The 21,790-nt window shown below is 44.1% G+C and overlaps 4 protein-coding genes across 6 annotated transcripts; 3 read left to right on the top strand and 1 right to left on the bottom strand.

Annotated features, from left to right (window-relative positions):
- Window positions 1-33: 33 nt before the first annotated feature.
- LOC130587292 (density-regulated protein-like) lies at window positions 34-3,686 on the bottom strand. 3 transcript variants are annotated; one of them, XM_057388269.1, is made up of 6 exons: window positions 3,566-3,686; window positions 2,775-2,846; window positions 2,315-2,429; window positions 1,555-1,574; window positions 1,354-1,438; window positions 35-741 (listed from the first exon to the last, which is right to left on the bottom strand). In XM_057388269.1, exons 2-6 carry the CDS (start codon window positions 2,781-2,783, stop codon window positions 641-643), a joined length of 330 nt encoding a protein of 109 aa, XP_057244252.1. In that variant the 5' UTR covers window positions 2,784-2,846; window positions 3,566-3,686; the 3' UTR covers window positions 35-640. The 3 variants fall into 3 exon arrangements, with proteins under 3 accessions (XP_057244253.1, XP_057244252.1, XP_057244251.1); XM_057388268.1 differs by having other exon boundaries at window positions 36-741; window positions 3,371-3,686; XM_057388270.1 differs by lacking the exon at window positions 2,775-2,846 and having other exon boundaries at window positions 34-741; window positions 3,371-3,686.
- A 40-nt stretch (window positions 3,687-3,726) lies between these two features.
- Window positions 3,727-7,321, top strand: LOC130587291 (GPN-loop GTPase 3). Its single transcript, XM_057388267.1, has 8 exons — window positions 3,727-3,832; window positions 3,912-4,020; window positions 4,771-4,938; window positions 5,253-5,377; window positions 6,043-6,158; window positions 6,448-6,544; window positions 6,663-6,791; window positions 7,075-7,321. The coding sequence occupies exons 1-8, from the start codon at window positions 3,785-3,787 to the stop codon at window positions 7,135-7,137; spliced, it is 855 nt and encodes a 284-aa protein (XP_057244250.1). The 5' UTR covers window positions 3,727-3,784; the 3' UTR covers window positions 7,138-7,321.
- A 300-nt stretch (window positions 7,322-7,621) lies between these two features.
- LOC130587290 (actin-related protein 2/3 complex subunit 3-B-like) lies at window positions 7,622-12,695 on the top strand. Its single transcript, XM_057388266.1, has 8 exons — window positions 7,622-7,630; window positions 7,848-8,228; window positions 9,343-9,442; window positions 10,458-10,534; window positions 10,799-10,867; window positions 11,128-11,254; window positions 11,584-11,678; window positions 12,458-12,695. The coding sequence occupies exons 1-8, from the start codon at window positions 7,622-7,624 to the stop codon at window positions 12,518-12,520; spliced, it is 921 nt and encodes a 306-aa protein (XP_057244249.1). The 3' UTR covers window positions 12,521-12,695.
- Window positions 12,696-14,320: 1,625 nt separating this feature from the next.
- On the top strand, window positions 14,321-21,784 carry LOC130587295 (anaphase-promoting complex subunit 7). Its single transcript, XM_057388271.1, has 11 exons — window positions 14,321-14,505; window positions 15,551-15,737; window positions 16,214-16,333; window positions 17,399-17,510; window positions 17,726-17,879; window positions 17,986-18,128; window positions 18,362-18,479; window positions 18,858-19,054; window positions 19,724-19,948; window positions 20,373-20,523; window positions 21,359-21,784. The coding sequence occupies exons 1-11, from the start codon at window positions 14,405-14,407 to the stop codon at window positions 21,546-21,548; spliced, it is 1,698 nt and encodes a 565-aa protein (XP_057244254.1). The 5' UTR covers window positions 14,321-14,404; the 3' UTR covers window positions 21,549-21,784.
- The last annotated feature ends 6 nt before the right edge of the window (window positions 21,785-21,790 follow it).

Genomic DNA, 21,790 nt, shown 5'->3' with positions numbered 1-21,790 from the left:
ATATTAACAGCTCCAGCACTCTGATTTATGGTGGAAACTATGTTAATTAATTCAGCAGAAAGAACTCCTAGGATAGAAGATAAGTGTGTTTAAATTGTTCCACATAACTTTATATCTTCCAAAGTTGGGTTTTGAAAATGCTTTGCATTAATAGAGCTAGGAAGAGACACAGCTGCTAATGGTGACACAGGTAATAGATTTAAAAGCGTAAAACCAAATCCTGTTCCGTGATTACAGAGAGGTGGAAGGAACAAAGGCAAAAGCAGAGTCATGAGGCATTAACAGAGGGAAGCAGCCTTTGTTCTGCTCTGCAAGCAGCCCATAAAATGCTGCTCAACAGGGCAGAGTATTCTGGGAGAAATGCCAGCTGATTTCAGGGTGGGAAGAATTGCTCCCTAAGTGTGACAGCGGTGACAGGAACAAAGGGGCACAGGATGCAGCTCACCTTTCCCTGCCTGTCCCTCCCATCCAACATTTCCATTGGCACACACCACAGAGTTAACTCTGCTGCCACAGGGAGGAAGGAAGATATTCCCTGTCCTCTGTGCAGAGCTAACCACCGAAATGCAAGGAATTCCAGACCAGCAGGTGAGAAAGGGACGCCCCAAACTGCTCTTAAATCAGTACCACAATCAACTATTTAGACCTTGCCTCTCTTTTGCTTCTTCTTCTCCTCTTCTTCTCCTGCTCCCACATTTCCTTGGCCTTCTCCAACCCCAGCTTCCTGTTTAGGTGAATTTTCTTTAATGCATCAGAAAGGAGGGAAAAAAAAAAAGAACAAAATTAGTGGCCAGACACCCACAGGCTTATAGGAACAGGAAATAAGGTACAGTGATAATTTGCTAAATGAGTAAACTGTGCTGAAGTGCAGCAGCCCCTTGACTGAGGCATGCTGCATCCTCATTACAGAATTTACACAAATTAGATCCAGAAAAACCTCAGCTCAAAGATACACAGACAATTTCAATAAAGGCTCTTGTACAGAGAGCCAGAAATGAATGATAATGTTAATATCGAAATTCCAAATGCAAACAAATCGGTTCCCCATTATTAATGATCTTTTCTCCAGCCATCCATTGTACACTGGACACATAAAATGCAATAAACTAACTTTGATGGGAAACAAATGCATGGATGAATGTTTATAGGAGGAACCTTAAGAAAGCTCAAATCTTATTAATAAAACTAAACATTGATTATTTAGTGCTTTCTGACATTATAAAACAAATTTCACAGCATCCAAAGCATTTTCTCATGATACTGAAGGAAAAGRAAAGAGGTAAGAACTGGACAAGCTSAAATATTTCTAAATATATTCAAGGRMAYGTAACAGAAAATAGAAAAGATTCTTACCTACTGTAAGTTTTGCAAACTCATCTGGAAAATTCTTTTCTAACCATTGTCTACATTTAGTCACATCAGGCATGTATTCACAGTACTAGAGAAAAGCCATACGAAATTTTGTTAGTGGAGGAATGACAAAATACATCACAAATACAACAAAATATACATAATATGACAGAAGGAAATTTGGACAACAAAAAATTAACTCACCTCTGTTGGCAACGAACAAACTAGAAAAAGAAAAAAAAAAAGAACAGGTTATAAAATTAAGTTTTTTACTTTACTTTTTTACTTACAGCCTTAGTAATTAAATTCCAAATGGTGTTTTAAAGTGAGGGATGACTTCTTACATAACTTCTGGCTAGAAACACACACTGACTCAAAAACACTACTTTATTGTTGACACTCCACATTTTAATTCTTCTCTCACTAGGCCTGTGCTTACACGCTCTGCTTTAGGATAAAACCATCACAGCAAGAGCTGCAGTCACTGAGGGAAGGGGAGCAGATGCCCAAGGCTGGGAAAAGCTACAAAATAAAAAGATCATTTCTACCTGAGGGAAAAGGTTCATGGAACTAAGAACTACATGGTTTGGTCAGCTTCCCTTCTTCCAAGAGCTGCCAATGACTCAAAGAGGGGCTCAGCCCCACAACCACCCAAACCAACTGTGCAGAGTTTCACACACAACAGGGCTATTTCCTAATCCCCTGCCACTGTATTCCAGCCTGAAGCAAGATGACATTCCCATGTCATGAAGATTATTTACTTCCCTTTAAATTTCACCCACACAACTACAAATGAGTAAAGAATACTTCCTAACACAGGGCAACAACTAATTGTTATGTATTCCATTTCTCACTGCCATCCTAATGCTCAGAAGACTTCTCTGTGTTAATGGCTTCACTGATTTCCTGCAGGAAGAGAATCTTGCTCCCTCTCCTTTCACAAAAGGAAATTCCCAGCACTTGCCTCCACAGTAGAGGACCCGGAGGGGATAATCGGCGTCTGACCTGGCACCACTCCTGCCGTCCCCTCTGCAGTCAGGGACCACCGGCTCAGCCACATCTGTGGCCATGTCACAAGCCTGGAGGTCACAGGGTGAAAGAATCAGGACCCAAAGTCTGGGCTAGGTTAGTCACATCCCTCCCATCTCAACAAAAATCCCAGAGGAAATAGGTACAAGCGTGAAAAGAGCATGAGAGATCAGAGAGAAGAAAAGGGGAGTTAAAAATAATGAAAACATAGGGAAAATGGCTACAAAGGACACCGAGCATAACTGGAATTCTAGAAGATAAGGGGAAAAAATCAAAGTGGCACAAAATGAAGAAACACCTTTCAGAACCCGCACAGAATGACAAAACACACTGGGTTAAACACAACGTGAAATATTACATTAAATTAGTGGCACATTGACAGAGGGAGCAGGTACCTCTCGCATATTAGCAAAGGAAAGAGATCATGTAAATCAGTGCCTGAAGAGTCACAATCTGATCCGAGAACACTGGGAAAAAAAAACAAAACAAAACAAAGAGCATAAAACAAGGAAAGCAAACTCAACCCACTAATGGATTTTATAGTGGTTTACAAACTCGTTTTCAAGCAAGGGACTTAGAAGACAACAAGGAAAGAGTTTGGAACACATAAATCCCCCAGGACGATGGAACAAACAGGATACGAGTGAGGAAGCTTCGGGTGTTGTACAAGAGGAATGGTGAGGGAAAATTCCAGGGCTCCAGAGGTGATGGGTTCTGGGTAGGGAAACAAATGGGGGCAGAGAGGATGAGGATGTTGGGGTGCCCATGAAGACCCCAAACAGGCGCGGGACGAGGGGTGGTCAGGGGGTAAATTGAGGGGGTAAATTGAGAGGTAAATTGAGGGGTAAATTGAAGGGTAAATTGAGAGCGGGGAGAAGGTGCTGGGACACCAGACATGATGGGGATGGCGGACACGGCGGGATGGGGGGGATTTGGGGCGGCAGAACTGAGGGGATGAAGGGGCTGAGCCCAGGGGATGCGGTTCGGGTACCTGAGGAGGGGCGGGCTCGCAGGGCGGGGCTGACGGAAAGGAGAGCGCCGGAAGGATGCTGAGGTACCGGCACCGGGGGGATCCCTGTGAGGGGCGGCAGAACCGCGGCTCCGGAGGAGAGGGAGGGGGCGGGTGTGGGAGCCGCCAGGCGGGTCTGAGCGGTGCGGGAGGAGGCGGGGGCGGTGTCGGTGTTACCGGAGGCCCCTCGGGCCGGGTCCCGGTCCCGGTCCCGCTCCCTCACCGCGCGCGCACGTGCGCCCGCCCCAGCGCCGCCGTCTCGCGAGAGGGGCGTGCACGGATTGACCCCGCCGGCTCGCCGTACCGCGGCGGGCAGAGCTGTGCACTGTGCTGGTCACGTGTTCAGCCGAGCTACGGTGTGCCGCAGCGCCCATTTCCCGCCGGGCCGCCGCCGCCATGCCCCGGTACGCGCAGCTGGTGATGGGCCCGGCGGGCAGCGGGAAGGTGAGCGGGGAACGGCGGGCGGGGAACGGCGGGGAACACGGGGGTACGGCTCTCTGACGGCCGTGTGTGCCCCTTGCAGAGCACCTACTGCTCCACCATGGTGCAGCACTGCGAGGCGCTGGGCCGCGCCGTGCAGGTGGTGAACCTGGACCCGGCGGCCGAGCTCTTCAGCTACCCCGTGATGGCAGGTGAGCACCGGCCCCGGTGAGCTCCGGGCACTGCCGGGCACCGCTGGGCTCGAACCGCCCCCTGGGCGTGTCACTGGACGAGCTCTATTTCCGTGCAGCAGTGCGGGGGAAGCTGTTGGAAAAGCCTTTAAACAAAACAGTATGTGATGCTTATATCAGTGAATTATACCTCGTGTGATACCAAACAATGCTTAGTGCCTATGGCAGATTAGTGCAGTCTTGTATTAGTGATAACTCCCTACATCAGTGACTGTTGCCGTGTCCAGATCGTGCTTAATCTCTGTATTTACCTACACTAGTGATTAATATGCACTGGCAGATGTCTTAGTTTTGAGAACAACGACAGTGTGCCTCAACAAAATAATTTTGACCTGACCACATAGCTGAGACCCTTTCAATGAGAAGAGATTCATTAGAGGATCCAGGACCATAAGAAGAAAATTTGGGGAATGGGATGTTTGTCAAATGATCACYGGGAGCCCTCAAAWGACYCCTACTCATATCCAAATAAGTCCGGGGAGTGGAGTTATTTAGTTATAGAAGTGGAGTTATTTAGCATATATGTGTGTATTCTGGGAGTTAATGAATTTGTCTAAGTTTCGTGAACATAACCTGGTTTGTCTGGCTGCACTTCTGAATGGGGAGATCCCCCTGCTCCCAGCACTGCTGTGAAGTCCTGTTGTTTTTCTCACCTCCCAAACTGCCTGGAGAGTTCATTCCAGGCTTTTGGTGATGTGTTTGTTGTCACAGACATCCGTGAGCTGATAGAAGTGGACGATGTCATGGAAGATGAGTCCTTGAGGTTTGGCCCCAATGGTGGCTTGGTGTTTTGCATGGAATACTTTGCCAATAACTTCAACTGGCTGGAGGAGAGCCTTGGCCACGTGGAGGATGATTATGTTTTGTTTGATTGCCCAGGTAAACACACGCCAATGTTTTGGTATCACTTCATAAGCGTTGGAAAATTCGCAAACTGGAAAATGTGGTTTTAGATGGTCGTGATAATTCACATTTTGTTGAACTATTAACAGTTGTCAGAGTCATTTTCAGATGTTTCAGGAATGAACTTGACCCTGAGCTGATCTGGGTGACTGCACAGTCAGAGCTGCCTGGAAAGAGGGTGCTTTCCTTATCAGTTTTTATTTAAGTGCAATTCCAATGTCTATATATAACTGTCAACTGTTCCTGTTTGCTTCACATTCCTTCATATTAATATCCTGAGTGTGCTCTAGGTCAGATTGAGCTCTACACACACCTGCCAGTGATGAAACAGTTGGTGGAGCAGCTGCAGCAGTGGGAATTCCGTGTCTGTGGAGTTTTCCTTGTGGATTCTCAGTTCATGGTGGAATCTTTTAAGGTATCCATTTGAAATCTGTTGGAAAGGTTCATATTGATAAAGGACGACAAGTCTGAGCCATTCGGGGAGCTGGGTTTGCCCAGAAAAAAAATTGCCACTTTGGAGATCTGACTGCTGTCATCAGCTGTCTCAGACACAGGAAAGGAAAATGAAAGGAAGGAAAATTCCAGATGGATGTAAAGAAAAGCAGCACAGTGAGAGTGGTCAGACTGGGACAGGGACTGAGGGATTGTTCAGTGAATGTTTGTGGAGTCAAACCTTGACTGGGCAAACTCCAGAGCAGCCTGAGCTTATCTGCAAGCTCCTCTTTTTACCAATTGTAGGAGCCAAATAATCTCCACAAGTTCCTAAAATCTTCTGTGATTCCATGAGAGCATTCTCATATTCTGAGAACAACCAGGCCACTTTCCCCATTTAGCAGTAACTATCCCAAGAAGGGTTTGGGTTTTCTTAATGTCCTTTCCAGTGGCAGATCCATATTTGAGGCTCCAAAAATAGAGGGGATACTTGGCACCTCCTTTTTCCAGCAGAGAGAATGATTCCTCATATGGCTTTGTGTCCACGTTCCATATATTCATTACCAGATTTGGCCTGGGGTTGAGTGTCCTGCGTGTTTATGTTGTGGTTTTTTGTATTTTAATACATCATTTTTCATCCTCTTCAAGTTTATTTCTGGAATTCTGGCAGCACTCAGTGCAATGATATCTTTGGAGATTCCACAGATTAACGTCATGACCAAAATGGATTTGCTGAGCAAGAAAGCCAAGAAGGAAATAGAAAAGTAAGTTCCAAAAAATTTTTTGCTCTGTGGTGTAATACATTGAGGCAAAGTTCACTGAAAATTCATTTTCCCACAATTAAAACATACTCTTTTGGAAAGGGAGAAAATGGATTTCATTTATATGAAACAATAGCCTGTAAACATCGGGGTGGGATGGTTAGTTTAGTCAAAAGAATAGCTCCATGTTTGTGTTAATCTCTGGGTTTTTCTTGTAAGTAATTACCTTGATTTTTTGGTGTCATTCTGAATGACAGACTTTCAGTGTTAATGCTGACTTTGTTTCTTTCAGGTACTTGGATCCAGATATGTATTCTATGATTGAAGATTCTTCAAACATACTGAGAAGCAAAAGGTTTAAAAAACTGACTAAATCCATATGTGGATTGGTAGGTATATTGCTTTTGAGCTGGTACCCTTAAATTTGCTATCACCTTTTGCCTCTTAAGTCAGTTTTTAAATTTTATAAAAAATATAAATTTCAACATACTTTGAATCTTTCTATAGATTGATGACTATGGTATGGTTCGATTTCTGCCTTTGGATCGCTCTGATGAGGAAAGTATAAACATAGTTCTGCAGCACATAGACTTCACCATTCAGTATGGAGAAGATTTGGAATTTAAAGAACCAAAGGTAAGGGAGAAAATGAAAAATTAGAAAGTGTTCACAATATAAGTTGTAATGGGAAATAGGAAATTAGAAATAAAGTCTCTTGTGTAAAATGCATGATAGAAAACTGCCAAAATCTGTTCGTCTGTCTAGTTTTATTATTCAGCTCATATATTCTAAGGAACAAGTCCTGTGCTTTTATTCAATTTTTAAGTTCATTTTTTTTTTCTCTTTTGTCCTGCAGAATATTTGGATCTAGATTTTGACCTATGTAAAAAGATTTATATTTTTCTGGTTTTATTGACAGGAATGCGAAGAAGATAAATCTGCTCTTGTGGATGAATATTTTCAAGATCATGTGAATGAGTAAAAAAGGTGTTCAAACTGGGAGGAAAATACTTTGTTTTTTGTAAAAAAAAATAAAAAATAAAAAAAAACCCCAACCCCTACACAAACACACTTGATGTTTTATCTGTAAAATAACAAATATTTATAGTGAAGAATGAGTTATATGACCTCGTAACTACTTTAATAAATATTTTGTTTTTTCATTATGCTTGTGTGTTATAAAATACATGGGCCAGTGCTACATACAAAAAAGCAGAGCCAGAACTGGGCAAGAGGTTCAACAGACATGTTTAGAGGAAAAGGGCTCACAAAATCTGGAAGTAGCACATCTTGATCTGGCTGAATTAAACCATTCAAAACTTGGGGCAACTTTGGTGGTTTAACTCACCTCCAGCCTGGCTTTGAGACATGTCATGCTTAGGGTGTTTCGAAAGGACAAACCCCAGCCCTGCAGTTGAATTATTGTGACTCACCTTCCCAACTTCCCCATTTTGTCTCCCTGACTCATGCCATTAGTCAGGGACCAGGGGACAAGTTGAGCACGCTGGGTCACAGGGAAGGTAATAGCTTGATAGGAATGTCTATTTTAAAAATAACACGTTTGGCCCCCTCTTGTGCTTCCTTACACGAAGTGTCCCTCGCACTGGGCGGTGCAGGAAACGCACAGGAGAGAAAAACAGCTGCGAGCAAAGCATCCCGGAGAGCATCCCCGTGCGGGCGATGCCCGGCTAGAGCGGTGCCTCCCGGAATCCCTGCTCGGCACCAGCAGTGCCTGGCAGAGCGGTGCCTCCCGGAATCCCTGCTCGGCACCAGCAGTGCCCTGGCAGAGCGGTGCCTCCCGGAATCCCTGCTCGGCACCAGCAGTGCCTCCCCATGACTTTTCCCGTGCGGACAGTGTCCGGATACAGCGATACCTCCCGGGATCCCTTCCCGGTGCGCTGCCTCCGGGGCGGTGCGCGGCTCCCGCTTCCCCTCCTCGCACCGCCTCTGCCGCTGCCTCATTTCCTGCAGCGCAGGCGGAGGAGGAAGCTCAGTGCCCGCTTTCCTGGCCGGTTCTGCCCGCTCCCTTCCTGCCCGGCTCCGTCGAGCCGCGTTCTGCCCATCGAGATGCCGGTGAGCGGCTCCGCAGCCGGCGCTGCCCGGTCCCGGCGGGGCATTGCGGGCAGGAGGGCGGCGGGGCCGGGCCGGGGGCGGCGGGGATGAGCCGGGCCGGGGAGGGGGCTCTGCTGCGGGGTCTGGCCGTGAGCACTGCGGGGGGAAAGAGGGGCTGCAGCTGCGGGGAGCGCTGCTGAGAGCGGGGAATGGCTCTTTATGGGAGGCTGCTGCAAGGCCGGCGCTTTGCTCTTCCTCTTCCTCCTCCTCGCCCTGCCAGGGATCCACCCGCAGCCGGGAGGGTGCGAGCCCCGGCAGCAGTGGGGGACAGGGTGGTCACACCAGTGCTTTGCTCTGGCTTTGTTCACAGTGCCTTCCCCTCAGTGAAATAAACTGCTTTTCACACCCACCCTGCCCCAGTCACATCCTTTTCTGTCCCCCACAAAAGCAGGGTTGTGAGGAGGTGAGGGATCCCAGTGGCCTGGCACAGCACCCAGGAAACCTTTGGAAAAATGCCTAAAACTAAACTCATTAGTGGTTAAAAATCCGTTTGTCATATGCAGAAAGCTGTTTTTTCACTTGAATCAGTGAATGCAGAATGCACAGAAAGCCCCCCACTTTTTTTTTTTTTTTTTTTTTTTTAGTTTTTTTTTTTTTTTTTTTTTTTTTTTTTTTTTTTTTTTTTTTTTTTTTTTTTTTTTTTTAGTGCATTAAACCTGGCTTTATTTATAATTATCTAATTTCCAGACATGGAAATAAATTACTTTTTTTTTTTAATAACCAGCTAATTTTCTATCCAGTGCCCCAAAACTCAGGCAGGTGAGCGGGGCTGTTCCCCCTTGGTGCTGCCAGGCTGAGGTCAGGCTGTGGCCTGCAGACCAACAGAACATTTTATCCCATCTCCCACCACGGTGACTGCAARTRKTGGCMGTGGTGGTGCTTTCCTGGTATTCAYCAGAATAGCACCAAGGGGCCTRAATAGAAAATAGCARTTGTTTATGCAAGRWAAAAATACTGGAAGCATCATAATGAGCTAGGCTGTGACTCCTCATTGATGAAGACATGGGGGACATGTTACTGGATGTGGAAATGTCTGTTTTCAGTAGGATCAATAACCAGCTCTCTGTGTCTCTAGGCTTACCACTCCACTTTAATGGACTCAGACACCAAGCTAGTTGGGAACATGGCACTGTTACCCATCAGAAGCCAGTTCAAGGGCCCAGCACCTCGAGAAAGTAAGTTTATTTTAATCTCTAAAAGGATGTGGTTCATCATCTCAAGGGTTGCTCTAAGCCACACCCAGCAGGAGTGACAAAAAGAGTCACAGAAGGGAAATTGAGGGCTTTGTAGTTTAGAGGGGAAGGAAAGAAGTTTTCAACTACTTCAGTTGTGCAAATTATAGAAAATAATTATGCACAGATAAATATGCTCTGTGCTTCTGCTGAAAAGTAGTTTCGGTTCTCCAAGCCTCTGGTTGCTGTTCTCATGCTTATCCCCGTGTCTCTCCTGAGGAGGGTTTGGAGGAGATTGTGATACTGTGAAACTTCTGTGTCAGAGGAAGTGGGGGTTCAGCTGCAGAGAAATCGCACTTTGGGCTGTGGCTGGAGATGCTCGGCTGCTCTAAGGGATAAGGAGTGGGACAGCAGCACTTCAGGATAGGGGGCTTCAAAAATTGAAATGAAGTTACAGACACCCCAACAGGGTCTGCAGGCAATCTGGTACAAATTCCATTTCAGCACGTGAATTTTCCAGGCATGATATTCCCCAGAAATGTGGTGGTTCAGTTTGAGAAGGGGAATGTAAAGGAAGTGTTTCTGGGTTTAAGCAGTCTTGGATGATAGCTAAAGTCAGCTTGTCACTGTGTTCTGCTCCCCTCCTTTTTTTTTGAAGAGGGTAATGAAATGTGAGTGATTGTGCTGGTCTGCTTCCTCCAAAAAGGTTTTTTGTATCTTTTTATAATGTTAAAACTGATGAGTTGTTCAGCTGGTAGAAAAGTGAGGAACTGCTGAATTTCTGCTCTTTGTGAAGTGACATATCACAGGGGAAGGAGAAGGGAGTAGGAAGCTTAAATATTACAATCTGAGCTCAGTGTTTCACATGTTTTCTGTTACATGGTGCTGACTTCTGCTTTTTGTAAATACCAAGGTTGTGCCTTTGCAATAATCCTTATTCATGTATTTCAGTGAGTAGAAGTTGTGACAAATGTAGTATAACAGTGCACTGCTTAACTCTGTATCTCTCTTTCATTAGCTAAGGACACAGATATTATAGATGAAGCCATCTACTACTTCAAAGCTAATGTTTTCTTCAAAAATTATGAAATTAAGGTAATTTTTTCAGATACTGAGCTTATACTAGTTCTTTGGAGGGTTGCGGCTGTGAATATCAATTTATTTTCAAGGAAGTAATTCTACTGGATCACAAAATCTCCCCTTCCACTTAATCTTTAAAGTTGGGTAAATGTCATGAATTGCAAATCTCTCTCTCATGGGGAAACTATAGTTCAAAATGGCTTGAATTGATTTCTGTTTCAGACTTTTATCAGTTGCACAAAGTCCTGTAATCTGAGAGTTTTTGCTCTTGTTTTGCAGAACGAGGCTGACAGAACACTGATCTATGTAACCCTCTACATTTCTGAATGCCTGAAAAAGCTGCAGAAGGTAAGGAAACTGAATTTCTGTGCAGGAGGGAAATAGTTTGTTCTGAGGATTGTTCTTAGAAAAGGATTTCCTGATACTCTCCAGGGGCACAAATTATCCTCTTCACCCCAGTCCCAGTTGTCAGAGCCACAGATACTCCAAGGCTGTGGATATGCTGTGTTGCTCTTCTTGATGAGTTTTCATGTTAAAGATTTGTAAAATATTTGGGTCTAATGCTCTCCCAGTTTTTGTGCTAATCTATTTTTTGCCTTGTTGTTCAGTGTAACTCCAAAGGCCAAGGAGAGAAGGAAATGTACACGCTAGGAATCACTAACTTCCCAATCCCAGGGGAGCCTGGCTTTCCACTCAACGCCATTTACGCCAAACCTGCCAACAAGCAGGAGGAAGGTAAGGCTGATCCAGGGCTTCCGATGGCTGCCTTGGACTCACACTTTATTAACTGCATTTTTGTGACAGCAGTTAGAAAAATTACTGTTGAAACTATATCTTTAAAATATGCAGTCTGTCTTCTGAAGGCAGCACAAGCTGGATTTTCTGACTTTGGAGATTCTCCTGGATCCATAGATAAATTGAGCAAACTAACTCAGCCAGCTGGGAGTACCTGCAGATGTAAAACTCCCTCTCTGCTCTAGGCAGTGATGTCTGATGCCTCCCTGTTAAATCCAGTTTGAGTTGGTGCTCCCCAGTTCACCCTGGTTTTGCTGTGCTGCTTTCAGAGGTGATGAGGGCCTACCTGCAGCAGCTGAGGCAAGAAACCGGCCTTCGCCTTTGTGACAAAGTATTTGATCCTCAGAGTGACAAGCCAAGCAAGGTAAGAGTTCAGTGGCATCATCACAGAGGTAGTGAGAGGTTTGGGGTGTTTTTTCAGCCACGTGTGGAGAGAAGTGAGACGATGGCGTGAGGATCAGGGGTGGGTAATTTCAGCCAAGCCTGACTGATACTACAGTGAAATGGCAGCTGCAAGTTACCAATAAATTTAATCTAATGTAATATGACACTGAACGCCAATTTGGGTTGCTTTCAAAAGCAGGGCAGTAATAAGAAGTGTCTGGTTCAGCTCTTCAAAGCACTGCACATCTGCTCTTGGCTGGGGTTGCAAATGGAAGTTCACAAGCACAGGAGGTGCTGTTTCTCTTCCCAGGCAGCTCTGATTTGAGAGCTGCTTTGAAGTTGATTGTTTTGCCTCATATCCAGATTTAAAAAAATTGCTAATCGATGAATGAGTCACCTCCTGACTGTTCACATGTTTCATGTGCAAATGTGTCTGCATTTAATACTGAAATTATTTGGGGTAATTTAGTTTCAAAGGCATAGCTTTCCAATGCATCCCTCCTTTATGACTGTATTGGAATAAAATATTGAAAAAGTAAGATAAATAAGAGAGTTTCCCATTTTAATTCAAAGTCCTGTAATATGAAGTCATTGTGTCCATTCCTACTGTCTCGTTCACCTCAACTCCAGTGGAAACCAGTGTGGAAAACTATGTGTAAAACTGGAGCCTTAACATGCGTTATATATCAGAGATTGAATACTTCAAAGTCAATGGAAACCACTTTTGCATATTTTCTGACTTTGTACTTCCTTCTGCAGTGGTGGATCTGCTTTGTGAAGAGGCAGTTCATGAACAAGAGTCTCTCAGGCCCTGGGCAGTGAAGCAAAGGGGTGACAACTTTAAACATTTCCACAGCAAGATGTTCAAGTCTTTTGCCTTTGTTTTGGATACATTTTGTACCAAGAAGAATTAAGTGCTTATGAAGTAAAAAAAGAAAAAAAAAAAAACCCCAAACCTGTCAATGAGTGATAAGAGGGAGGGAGAGCAAAAAGATAAGTTGTCTTAGCAAATATTATTAAGCTGGTGCTTAATAAGTGATTTCTAACATGTTGTTTTTGGATGCAAGCTGCTTTGTAATCGTGGCTACAGCATTTGAAACAGGGCTTGTATTTAAGAGAAGAAATGGGCTTGGCTGTGGGGCAGGGGAGCTGTGTCATTGCTCTGCTGGCTGGAGTCTGGGTGTCGTGTGTCCCGGGAAAACAGACCTCTCACGCTGTGTTGTCCAGTGCAGTGATTTTTACCTTGTTTTCAATAAAATTTGCTTGTAAGTAATGTGGTAACTACTGTGTGTCTTGTGGACAGCCTTCAAAGAAATCAAAGAGGGTGTTTTTTTTTGTTTTTCTTTTTTTTTGTGAAAGGCTTTGGGGTGACCTAACTGTGGCCTTCCAGGACCTGAAGGGAGTGCCAGGATGAGGGGGAATGGCTTTGAATTGACAGAGGGTAGGTTTAGATTGGATACTGGGGAAAAAAATCTTCCCTGTGATGGGCCTTGGTACAGGCTGCCCAAAGCTGTGGCTGCTTCATCCCTGGAAGTGTCCAAGGCAAGGTTGGATGAGGCTTGGAGCAACCTGGGATAGTGGAAGGTGTCCCTACCCATGGGTGGAGTGAAATGACCCGTAAGGTCCCTTCCAACCCAAATCATTCTGTGATTCCATGATTATTGTGTAACATTAATCGGTAGGAAGTGGACCATTCCCACTGAAAACTGGGATTAATACAGGGGCTGCAGTTTGTAGCAATGTAGCTGTTTATTTAGCAGGTCTGTCTCTGCAGAGCTGTGCTCCAGAAATGCTTTCAAAGGGTAACACGGACAGACCCCACTCAGCTGTGGCTGCCTTCCTGATGGCGGATTCAAACACACCCAAACTGGTAAAAAGTGGCTGTTCTGATCACTCAGATGATTTCTGGGAGAACACAAATCCACATTTATTCAGGTTTTGTTCCTTTGTGGCAGGATTGTATCACATTCACCACAAAGCACCCACACACTTCTTATGTTATCTGAAGCCCAGTGCTGGTGATGTTTCGCTGCCTGGTGTGTTTGTCTGCTGAGAGCTGTGTTCCTCCTCATGATAACATGTCCAAACTAAAAGCTCCACTGATTCCGTTTTAGGAACAGGACAGCCATGGTTTACATTGTTTTTGTAATAAAGATAGGAAAATAAAAGTTTATGATTCATCTCTCAGTCTATCCTTGTCGTTAACAGTAACCCTAGTGAGGAATTTCTCAGAAGAAATCTAGGTTTAGAAAGGTCCTCCTCAAGTTTCCAATTTTTATAGGCAGGAGCATCGTTATCTCGGAGACCTCAGTCACATTCAGTTGCAGCAGCCACCAACATATTCTCAGAAGGAGAAGGGGCGGACTCAGGAGCTGTGGAGGCACGGAAAGTGTGTGTTTTCCCCCAGAAAACACAGAGGAGCGGATCCCCTCACACGCTCGGTCCGAACCCCGCTCTCCCCTCACGCCCGTTCCCGCCGCCGCGCGGGGTCCTCGGCGCGGGCTGTGCTGGGCGCGGGCTGCCCTCCGCGCGCCTGTCCCTTCGCTCCGGCAGTGCCTTGGGCGCCTGCAGGCGGCGGCGCGCGAGGACCCCTCGGTGGCGCCATTTTGGAGTGGCGGCGGCGGCGGCGGCGGCGGCGGTGGCAGCAGTTCCGTGCCCGGTGCCTCGCTCGGTCTCTCTCTCCCGCTTCCCCCCGCCGGCGGCAGCATGAGTGTGGTGGAGCACGTGCGGGAGATGGCGGCCGCCGGGCTGCACTCCAACGTGCGGCTGCTCAGCGGGCTGCTCCTCACCATGAGCGGCAACAACCCGTGAGTTGTTGAACCCGGGGAGCGCGCGGGGCGCTGAGGGCGGGGGGACCGGGCCGCTTTTGGGGTGTCCCTGTCCGTATCCTGGCGCTGGCATTTCCCTCTGCTGTCCCCGTCCTGCCCTCTGTTCCTGTCGGGAATGGAGTTTGTCTTTTTGGGTGTCAGCATCAGCGTCCCTTTGGGTGCTCGCTTCAGCGAGGGTGTCCTGGCAGCGAATCACCCAATCGTTCAGGTTGGAAAGGACCTTGAAGATTGTCTTGTTTCACCCCTCCTACCATGAGCTATCCCTCTCTTGTTTCACCTTCCACTATCCCAGGTTGCTCCGAGCCCCGTCCAGCTTGGCCTTGGACACTTCCAATCCTGGACAACCTGTGCCAGGGCCTCCTCACAGGGAAGAATTTTTCCTAATATCCAATCTAACCCTGCCCTCTGTCCGTGTGAAGCCATTCCCCCTTGTCCTGTCACTCCAGGCCTTTGTAAATATTCTCTCTCCATGCTTTTTGTTGGGTCCCTTCAGGTCCTGGAAGGCCATAATTAGGCCATTTGGTCTAAACACATACTAGGAGTGTTCTAATGTGGGAATATGGATTAGGATCAAAACAGCTGCACGAGAAGCTGGCTTGCCTTTTAAACTTAAGTCTATTCAAACAAAACTCTGTTCTAAAACTTGAACTGGCAAATTGCTGGATCCTAATAAAAGGTGAGTAAAATCCTAAGAGAAAGCTGGCTCCATGTAATGGACATTGACAGCCTGTGGCTTGTTTTGGGAAGGATGGGGGCAGTGGCCAGGCAGCCAAACACTGAGCTGTTGTTGCTGATGAAGTGTCAGGAGTGGCTGTTGGATTTGTTTATTTACAGATAAAAGGAATTGCTGAGATAATCCCTGTGTGAAAAGCCAGTACCTGTTACCCAATGTCCTTCCAGTGTAGTAAAAAAGCTACAGCAGTTGGAAACCCAAGCCAAACAAAGCTACAAATCCTTTGGATCTGTAAGGTTTGGTTGTTGTGCAGCCAGCTGATCTCAGTCTTTGTGTTTGCATTTCTCCTAGGGAACTGTTCTCTCCATCTCAGAAGTACCAGCTCCTTGTCTATCATGCAGATTCCCTCTTCCATGACAAGGAATATAGGAATGCTGTCAGCAAGTACACCATGGCCTTACAGCAGAAAAAAGCCTTAAGCAAAACTTCCAAAGTCAGACCTTCTACTGGGAATGCTGCATCCACTCCTCAAAGCCAGGTATTTAAGAGTTGACAACGTGCTGCATAAAGTGATTATATTCTCCCTTCCACTTAATGTTGCTTGACTCAATATCCACAGAGCCATTGAGGCTGGAAAAGATCCTTCAGATCGAGTCCCTGCCAAGTCCCTCACTATCCATGTTCACTGATAATCACTTTTACTTCTTTTAAATACCTTAGGTTTTGCATTTTTTGTGTCAAATAAACCTGGCATTTATGGCTCTTGATAATATCTGTGTGGTGTTTTCTAATGCAAAACTTAAAATGTTGTCCCAACATAAAATTTTTCTGTATGTGTACTTCAGAGTTTTAATTTGAAGGGAGGAACAATATGAACTAGCAGGAAATTGTATTATTATCTTACTTGCACTGGATATTTTTCAACACACTGTAAATATTTATGAGGAAACTATATTAAAAATTTCATACCTGATTAAACCAACATCTTATTAAAATCTTTCTGTTTTGTTTCAGTGTTTACCATCAGAAATTGAGGTGAAATACAAAATGGCTGAGTGTTACACAATGCTGAAGCAAGATAAAGATGCCATTGCTATTCTTGATGGGATTCCCTCCAGGCAGAGAACTCCAAAGGTGAGTTTTGGCAGGTTCTTGTCACAGCTTCTTGTTCTTGTATATCTTTAGGGCAGGACACAGAATATAGGTATAATGTCATTATTTCTTTTTCAGTAGTTAAATATTGTTTGGTCACTTTTCCTAATTTTAAATTGCTGTTTTGAATCCTTTTCTTTAAAATCATCCTGATTTGTATTTCCACTATTAGAAAGAACTTAAAAAACCCCAAAAGGAGTTAAATGTTTTGTGCCTTTTTATTAATTTCCTGTGTAGTTGGAGCAATGTAAAATCCTTGAAAGGCTGAAGACTTTGGCAAATACAAGGCTTGCCAGTGCTCCATCTTGTAAAAATCTTTTAATCCTTTTCAACAACAGTTTAGACAATGTTAAATATTTAGATCCCTTTGTGGTCTGCAGTGCCAAAGCTGTGGAGTCTTTGCTTGCTGGCTCTGTTACTCTGAAGGGCTTAAAAGATTAACACATCAGATCAGTCAACTGTTTTTCATGTTAAATTGTCCTAAAAGTGTGCACAGCTTGAACTTCAGTAGTTGTCAGAGTGTTTTGTTCAAAGATCAAGTTACAGAGCAGAAAAAGATGAAAAGGTTGAGAAAAGCAAACTTTTTGCCTAGAAACAGCAGTAAATGAAAGTGCTTTAGCAGAAACCAGCTACTTGCCTTGTGTAGAGCTCAGATGATTTCTTTAATCAATCATGGCTTCATTCAGGAGCTGAATAGAAACTTTCTCTGCCTTGCTAAGCTAATTCAAACACTTCCATGGATACAGAGATTTTCCTGGAAGCGACTGATTAATGGATGTGCAGATCCTTCTTGGCATCATATATGAGCCCATCTTCTGACTTCTTTGATGCAAATACAGATTTCAAGGTGCACAGTGCAAGTACAAAAGAATGTAGATTTTATCTGTGTACTCAGAAAGAAGCCACAATTTTCATTTTATACCTTAGAGTGTTCTCAGAAAGGCAGGCTGAGAACAGAGGCAGGCAGGCTTGAATACAGAGTAGTGACCTTTCTTAGTGATTCTTCTTTCTCATTCTTGGCTGTCCCCTCATTTCTGTTGTCTGCAGATCAATATGATGCTGGCAAATCTCTACAAGAAGGCAGGTCAGGAACGCTCCTCGGTGACAAGCTACAAGGAAGTGTTGAGGCAGTGCCCCTTGGCCCTGGATGCCATCCTAGGTGGGTGTCTGCATGCTGTGAGCATTGCAGTGGTCAGCAGTGTTAAAATTTGAATTTGAATTCCACTTGGGACCTGTAACTGTCTTGTATTTACATGTTGTATGTCACACCCACATTAAATAAATTGTAACAAGCCCTTTTGCTTGTCAAGGGACTGAGTTTTTGCTCCTCAGCCAGTTTGTATCTGAGATTGATGTGTGAACCCTTCTAAACAGGTTTGCTCTCACTGTCGGTGAAAGGAGCAGAAGTGGCTTCCATGACCATCAATATCATCCAGAGCATTCCCAACTTGGATTGGCTCTCTGTGTGGATCAAGGCCTATGCCTTTGTTCATACTGGAGACAACACCAGAGCAATCAACACCATTTGGTAAGACTTGAAAGAGCGTGGTGCAATCAAATAATATATTAATTCTTACCTATAATGATGTTCAAAATGTAATTTATAAGTAATTGACATTTTTTTTCTCTTTAAGCTCTTTAGAGAAGAAGTCATTGCTGAGGGATAATGTGGACTTGCTGGGGAGCTTAGCAGACCTGTACTTCAGAGCTGGAGATAATAAAAACTCTATCCTAAAATTTGAACAAGCACAAATGCTGGATCCTTACCTAATAAAAGGTGAGTAAATCCTGTAAGAAGGTTGACCTGAAGAGTAACAGCTCCATGCAGTGGAATATTGTATATTGTTTACCCAGCTTTCAGTTGAGAATTGACATTTAGAAACTGCATGTCTTGAACGTTTTCTGGTAGTTGCACAGTTTAAAGTAGGTGTTTGTGGTTTTAGTGTTGTTTTTTTCTTGTGAATGAGCTTTCCATTTCTTGAGAATTGATCCTCCAACGTGTCTCTTTAGGAATGGATGTTTATGGTTATTTATTGGCACGTGAGGGTCGGCTGGAGGATGTGGAGAACTTGGGCTGCCGGCTCTTCAATATTTCTGACCAACACGCAGAGCCCTGGGTGGTGTCTGGGTGAGTTGTTTTCTTCCCTTTCTCACCTCAGCTCTCAGTTGCTGAATGTGGTGGGTTGCAGCTGACACAGTGGGTTCCATTTGTTTTGTTCAGAAGGAGCTTTTCCATCCTATCTGTTCTGTTCTTGGGGTAACTTAAATTATTTCTCTGTAAATATCTGTCATGATTGTTTTCTCTATGTTTAAATCTGTTAGAGTTACCTGACCTGTGCCATACCAAGAATACATTAAATAGCAGTAACAGTTTTAATATTTATAATGGGTGTTTTAAAACTGCTAAAGAAGGGTTTTTCTAAACATCAAATGCAAGAAGTTCAAAACCCACATGACTAAGCACAGGCACTGCAGGCAGTTTACAATCCCTCTCCTCTTTCTGTAGGTGTCACAGTTTCTACAGCAAACGATACTCCCGTGCCTTATACTTGGGAGCCAAAGCTATCCAGCTGAACAGCAACAGTGTCCAAGCCCTGCTGCTGAAAGGAGCTGCTCTCAGGAACATGGGCAGGGTGCAGGAGGCCATTATTCATTTCCGTGAGGCCATCAGGCTGGCACCGTGCCGCCTCGACTGCTACGAAGGTGAGCCACGGCTGCAAAGCTGCTCAGAGTCACCCTGGGAGAGGGCTGGTGTTGTTCTGATGAGACAAAGGAATAGACAGCAGTTCTGTCCTCATGTCGACTTTCTGGTAAATCATTATTACCCCAAAACCTGTGATGTGGTCCAAGCAATCAGAAAGAATGCGTGGGTTTGTAAGAATGATTGTCAGAAAGGAGTTTTCTTGGTTTTTTTGTTTGGTTTAATCTGGGTGTAAACAAATTTAGGTGTTTTGGGCAGCTCATTTTTGGATGATGTCATTAACTTATGGTTAGTTCTACTGTGAGCTTTGTTTTGTTGTATTTGTTTAAATAGTTAAATCTTGTTGATCTCAGCAGCAGCTTCAAGTAGATAGTGAGTGGTGAAGAGTCCAAATGAAGTATCAATATCTCAATATTGGAATTGGACAAAAATGTTAGATGAGGTGTACTTAGGATTGGGTTTTTTCAGTGCCAGACTATTAATAAACATCAAGTCAATTATCTGTAGAACAGGTATGTTGACAAGCATAGATTCACTTTCTCGATTGCAATTTATATTTGCTTATTGGATTGTCAGCTGTTCAGCATCTGAGTGCTGCTAAGTACAAAATAATTGTGGAGTGCCTGTGGTGCTGACTCAACCCCTGAAATGTTTCCATTTGACACCACCAGGCCTCATCGAGTGTTACCTGGCATCCAACAGCATCCGTGAAGCCATGGTGATGGCAAATAACGTGTACAAAACCCTGGGGGCAAACGCCCAGACCCTCACTCTGCTGGCCACAGTCTGCCTGGAGGACCCAGTCACGCAGGAAAAGGCAAAAACATTGCTGGATAAAGCACTCACACAAAGACCAGACTACATTAAAGCTGTGGTAAAGAAAGCAGAACTTCTCAGTAAGTTCCCTTTTTTCCCCATGTTGGTTTGTTTACCCTTGTACAGGGATGGGTGTTCTGCAGCCATGTGGATGTGAAGGATGGAACAGTGTTGTTGCAGTCCAGGAATTTATCATTTCTATCCTGAAGGAGAAATCACAGGAATTTATTTCATCCAGCAGCTGATACTACACCAGCACTTTAAAAATTTGCAAACACAGTGTTTTTACTTCAAAGTAGATGTAATTGTGGGTGTAACAGCTATTGCAGAAAAAAATCATTGTTTAGAGTTAGAAGTGAAGTGCAAGAAGCGAAGCACTGCTGTCTTTCCTTCTGACAGGTCTGGAGGGACAAATAGCCTTGTGTTGGGAAGACTGTGAACGCTGTGATTTTTTGTAAATTTGTCTCAATGATTAACTAAAACTGTAGCTTTGCCTGTGAACAGGTAGAGAACAGAAGTATGAAGATGGGATTGCCTTGCTGAGGAATGCACTGGCCAACCAGAGCGACTGCGTGCTGCACCGGATCCTGGGGGATTTCCTTGTGGCTGTCAATGAGTACCAGGAAGCCATGGACCAGTACAGCATAGCCCTGAGGTAAAGCACACCCTGAGACTGCAGCAGCCTTGGAAGAACCAATAATTAGGAGCTATTAATTGATTAAGATGAGAATCAAACGTGGCTTTATATCAATCTCCCTTAAAACAAGCAAAACTACAGCAATGACATCCTGGTCTTAAGACTTTGAAATGACAAATGCAAAATGTAGGGCCTGTATTAATGCTAAATATGTCACTAGGCTTGTGATTCCTTGACTAACAAAAGGATTAAGGCATGGAATTATTTATAGTTATTAATTATTATATAGTCAGACTTTGAGATCCATTCCTTTACACTAGAAGGTGCATATAAAAATGAGCTATTTGATAAATTTTAATAGTGTGATTCAACTTAACATAATCTTGAGTTCTATTTTAGGGTATCACATTGTTAAATATTCCCATGTTTTGATTGCAACATCTTTAATTTGCCTTAACTCCAGCACATTATGTCCATTGCAAACTTGTATAGCTTAAATGGGTCAGCTGGTTTTTGCTTGCATAGGTTATATTTAGCCAGAGTCATTTAAATTTTTACTGCTTTCATGTTACTTTATAATTAGCATTGTTGGAAGAGGTGACTAAGTTTTCTGGAAGAGTGGGATGTTTAGATAAATGCATTCTTGGGGATCAGAACTGTTTTATAAAGAGATTTCATACTCAGTGCTACAGTTGCTCAAGGGGAAGTTGCATCATCATCTAAAATAAGCTTCCTGATGATGTTAAACAGGAAGTGCAGGCAACAGGATGAGATTTTATTATTGCTCTTTACACTAAGGTCACAAAGAGAAAGAAGTTTCAGGACAATGCTTACCTTTTCTTCCTTTCTTCAGCTTGGATCCAAATGATCAGAAGTCGCTAGAAGGATTGCAGAAAATGGAAAAAGAGGAAAGTCCAACAGATGCCACTCAGGAAGAAGATGTGGATGACATGGAGGGAAGTGGAGAAGAGGGGGACTTGGAAGGCAGTGACAGTGAAGCAGCTCAGTGGGCAGATCAAGAACAGTGGTTTGGGATGCAGTAAAAGCCTCCTGCTGCTTCTTTTGGCACTTGAACACACCACTAGGCCACTCTTCTAAGAACAGAAACTTTGATTTTTTTGCAGTAACAAAGGACTGTTTTTTTTGGTTTTTTTTATAGACTCTGAAATGAATTAATAGTTCTGTGCATCTCAATACCACAGAGATTCTTGATGCTTCTTATTTATTAAGAGTAAGGGACTAACTGCATCTGAGGTTATTTGCAACTTTAATTTTGGAAAAATCC

The sequence above is a fragment of the Malurus melanocephalus genome, unplaced genomic scaffold, assembly GCF_030028575.1.
Source record: "Malurus melanocephalus ecotype Western Australia unplaced genomic scaffold, MMel_1.1 scaffold_1722, whole genome shotgun sequence".
NCBI classification, from domain to species: domain Eukaryota; kingdom Metazoa; phylum Chordata; class Aves; order Passeriformes; family Maluridae; genus Malurus; species Malurus melanocephalus.
Note: the sequence above shows the minus strand (reverse complement) of the source record. Positions and strands in the feature narration are given on the sequence as shown.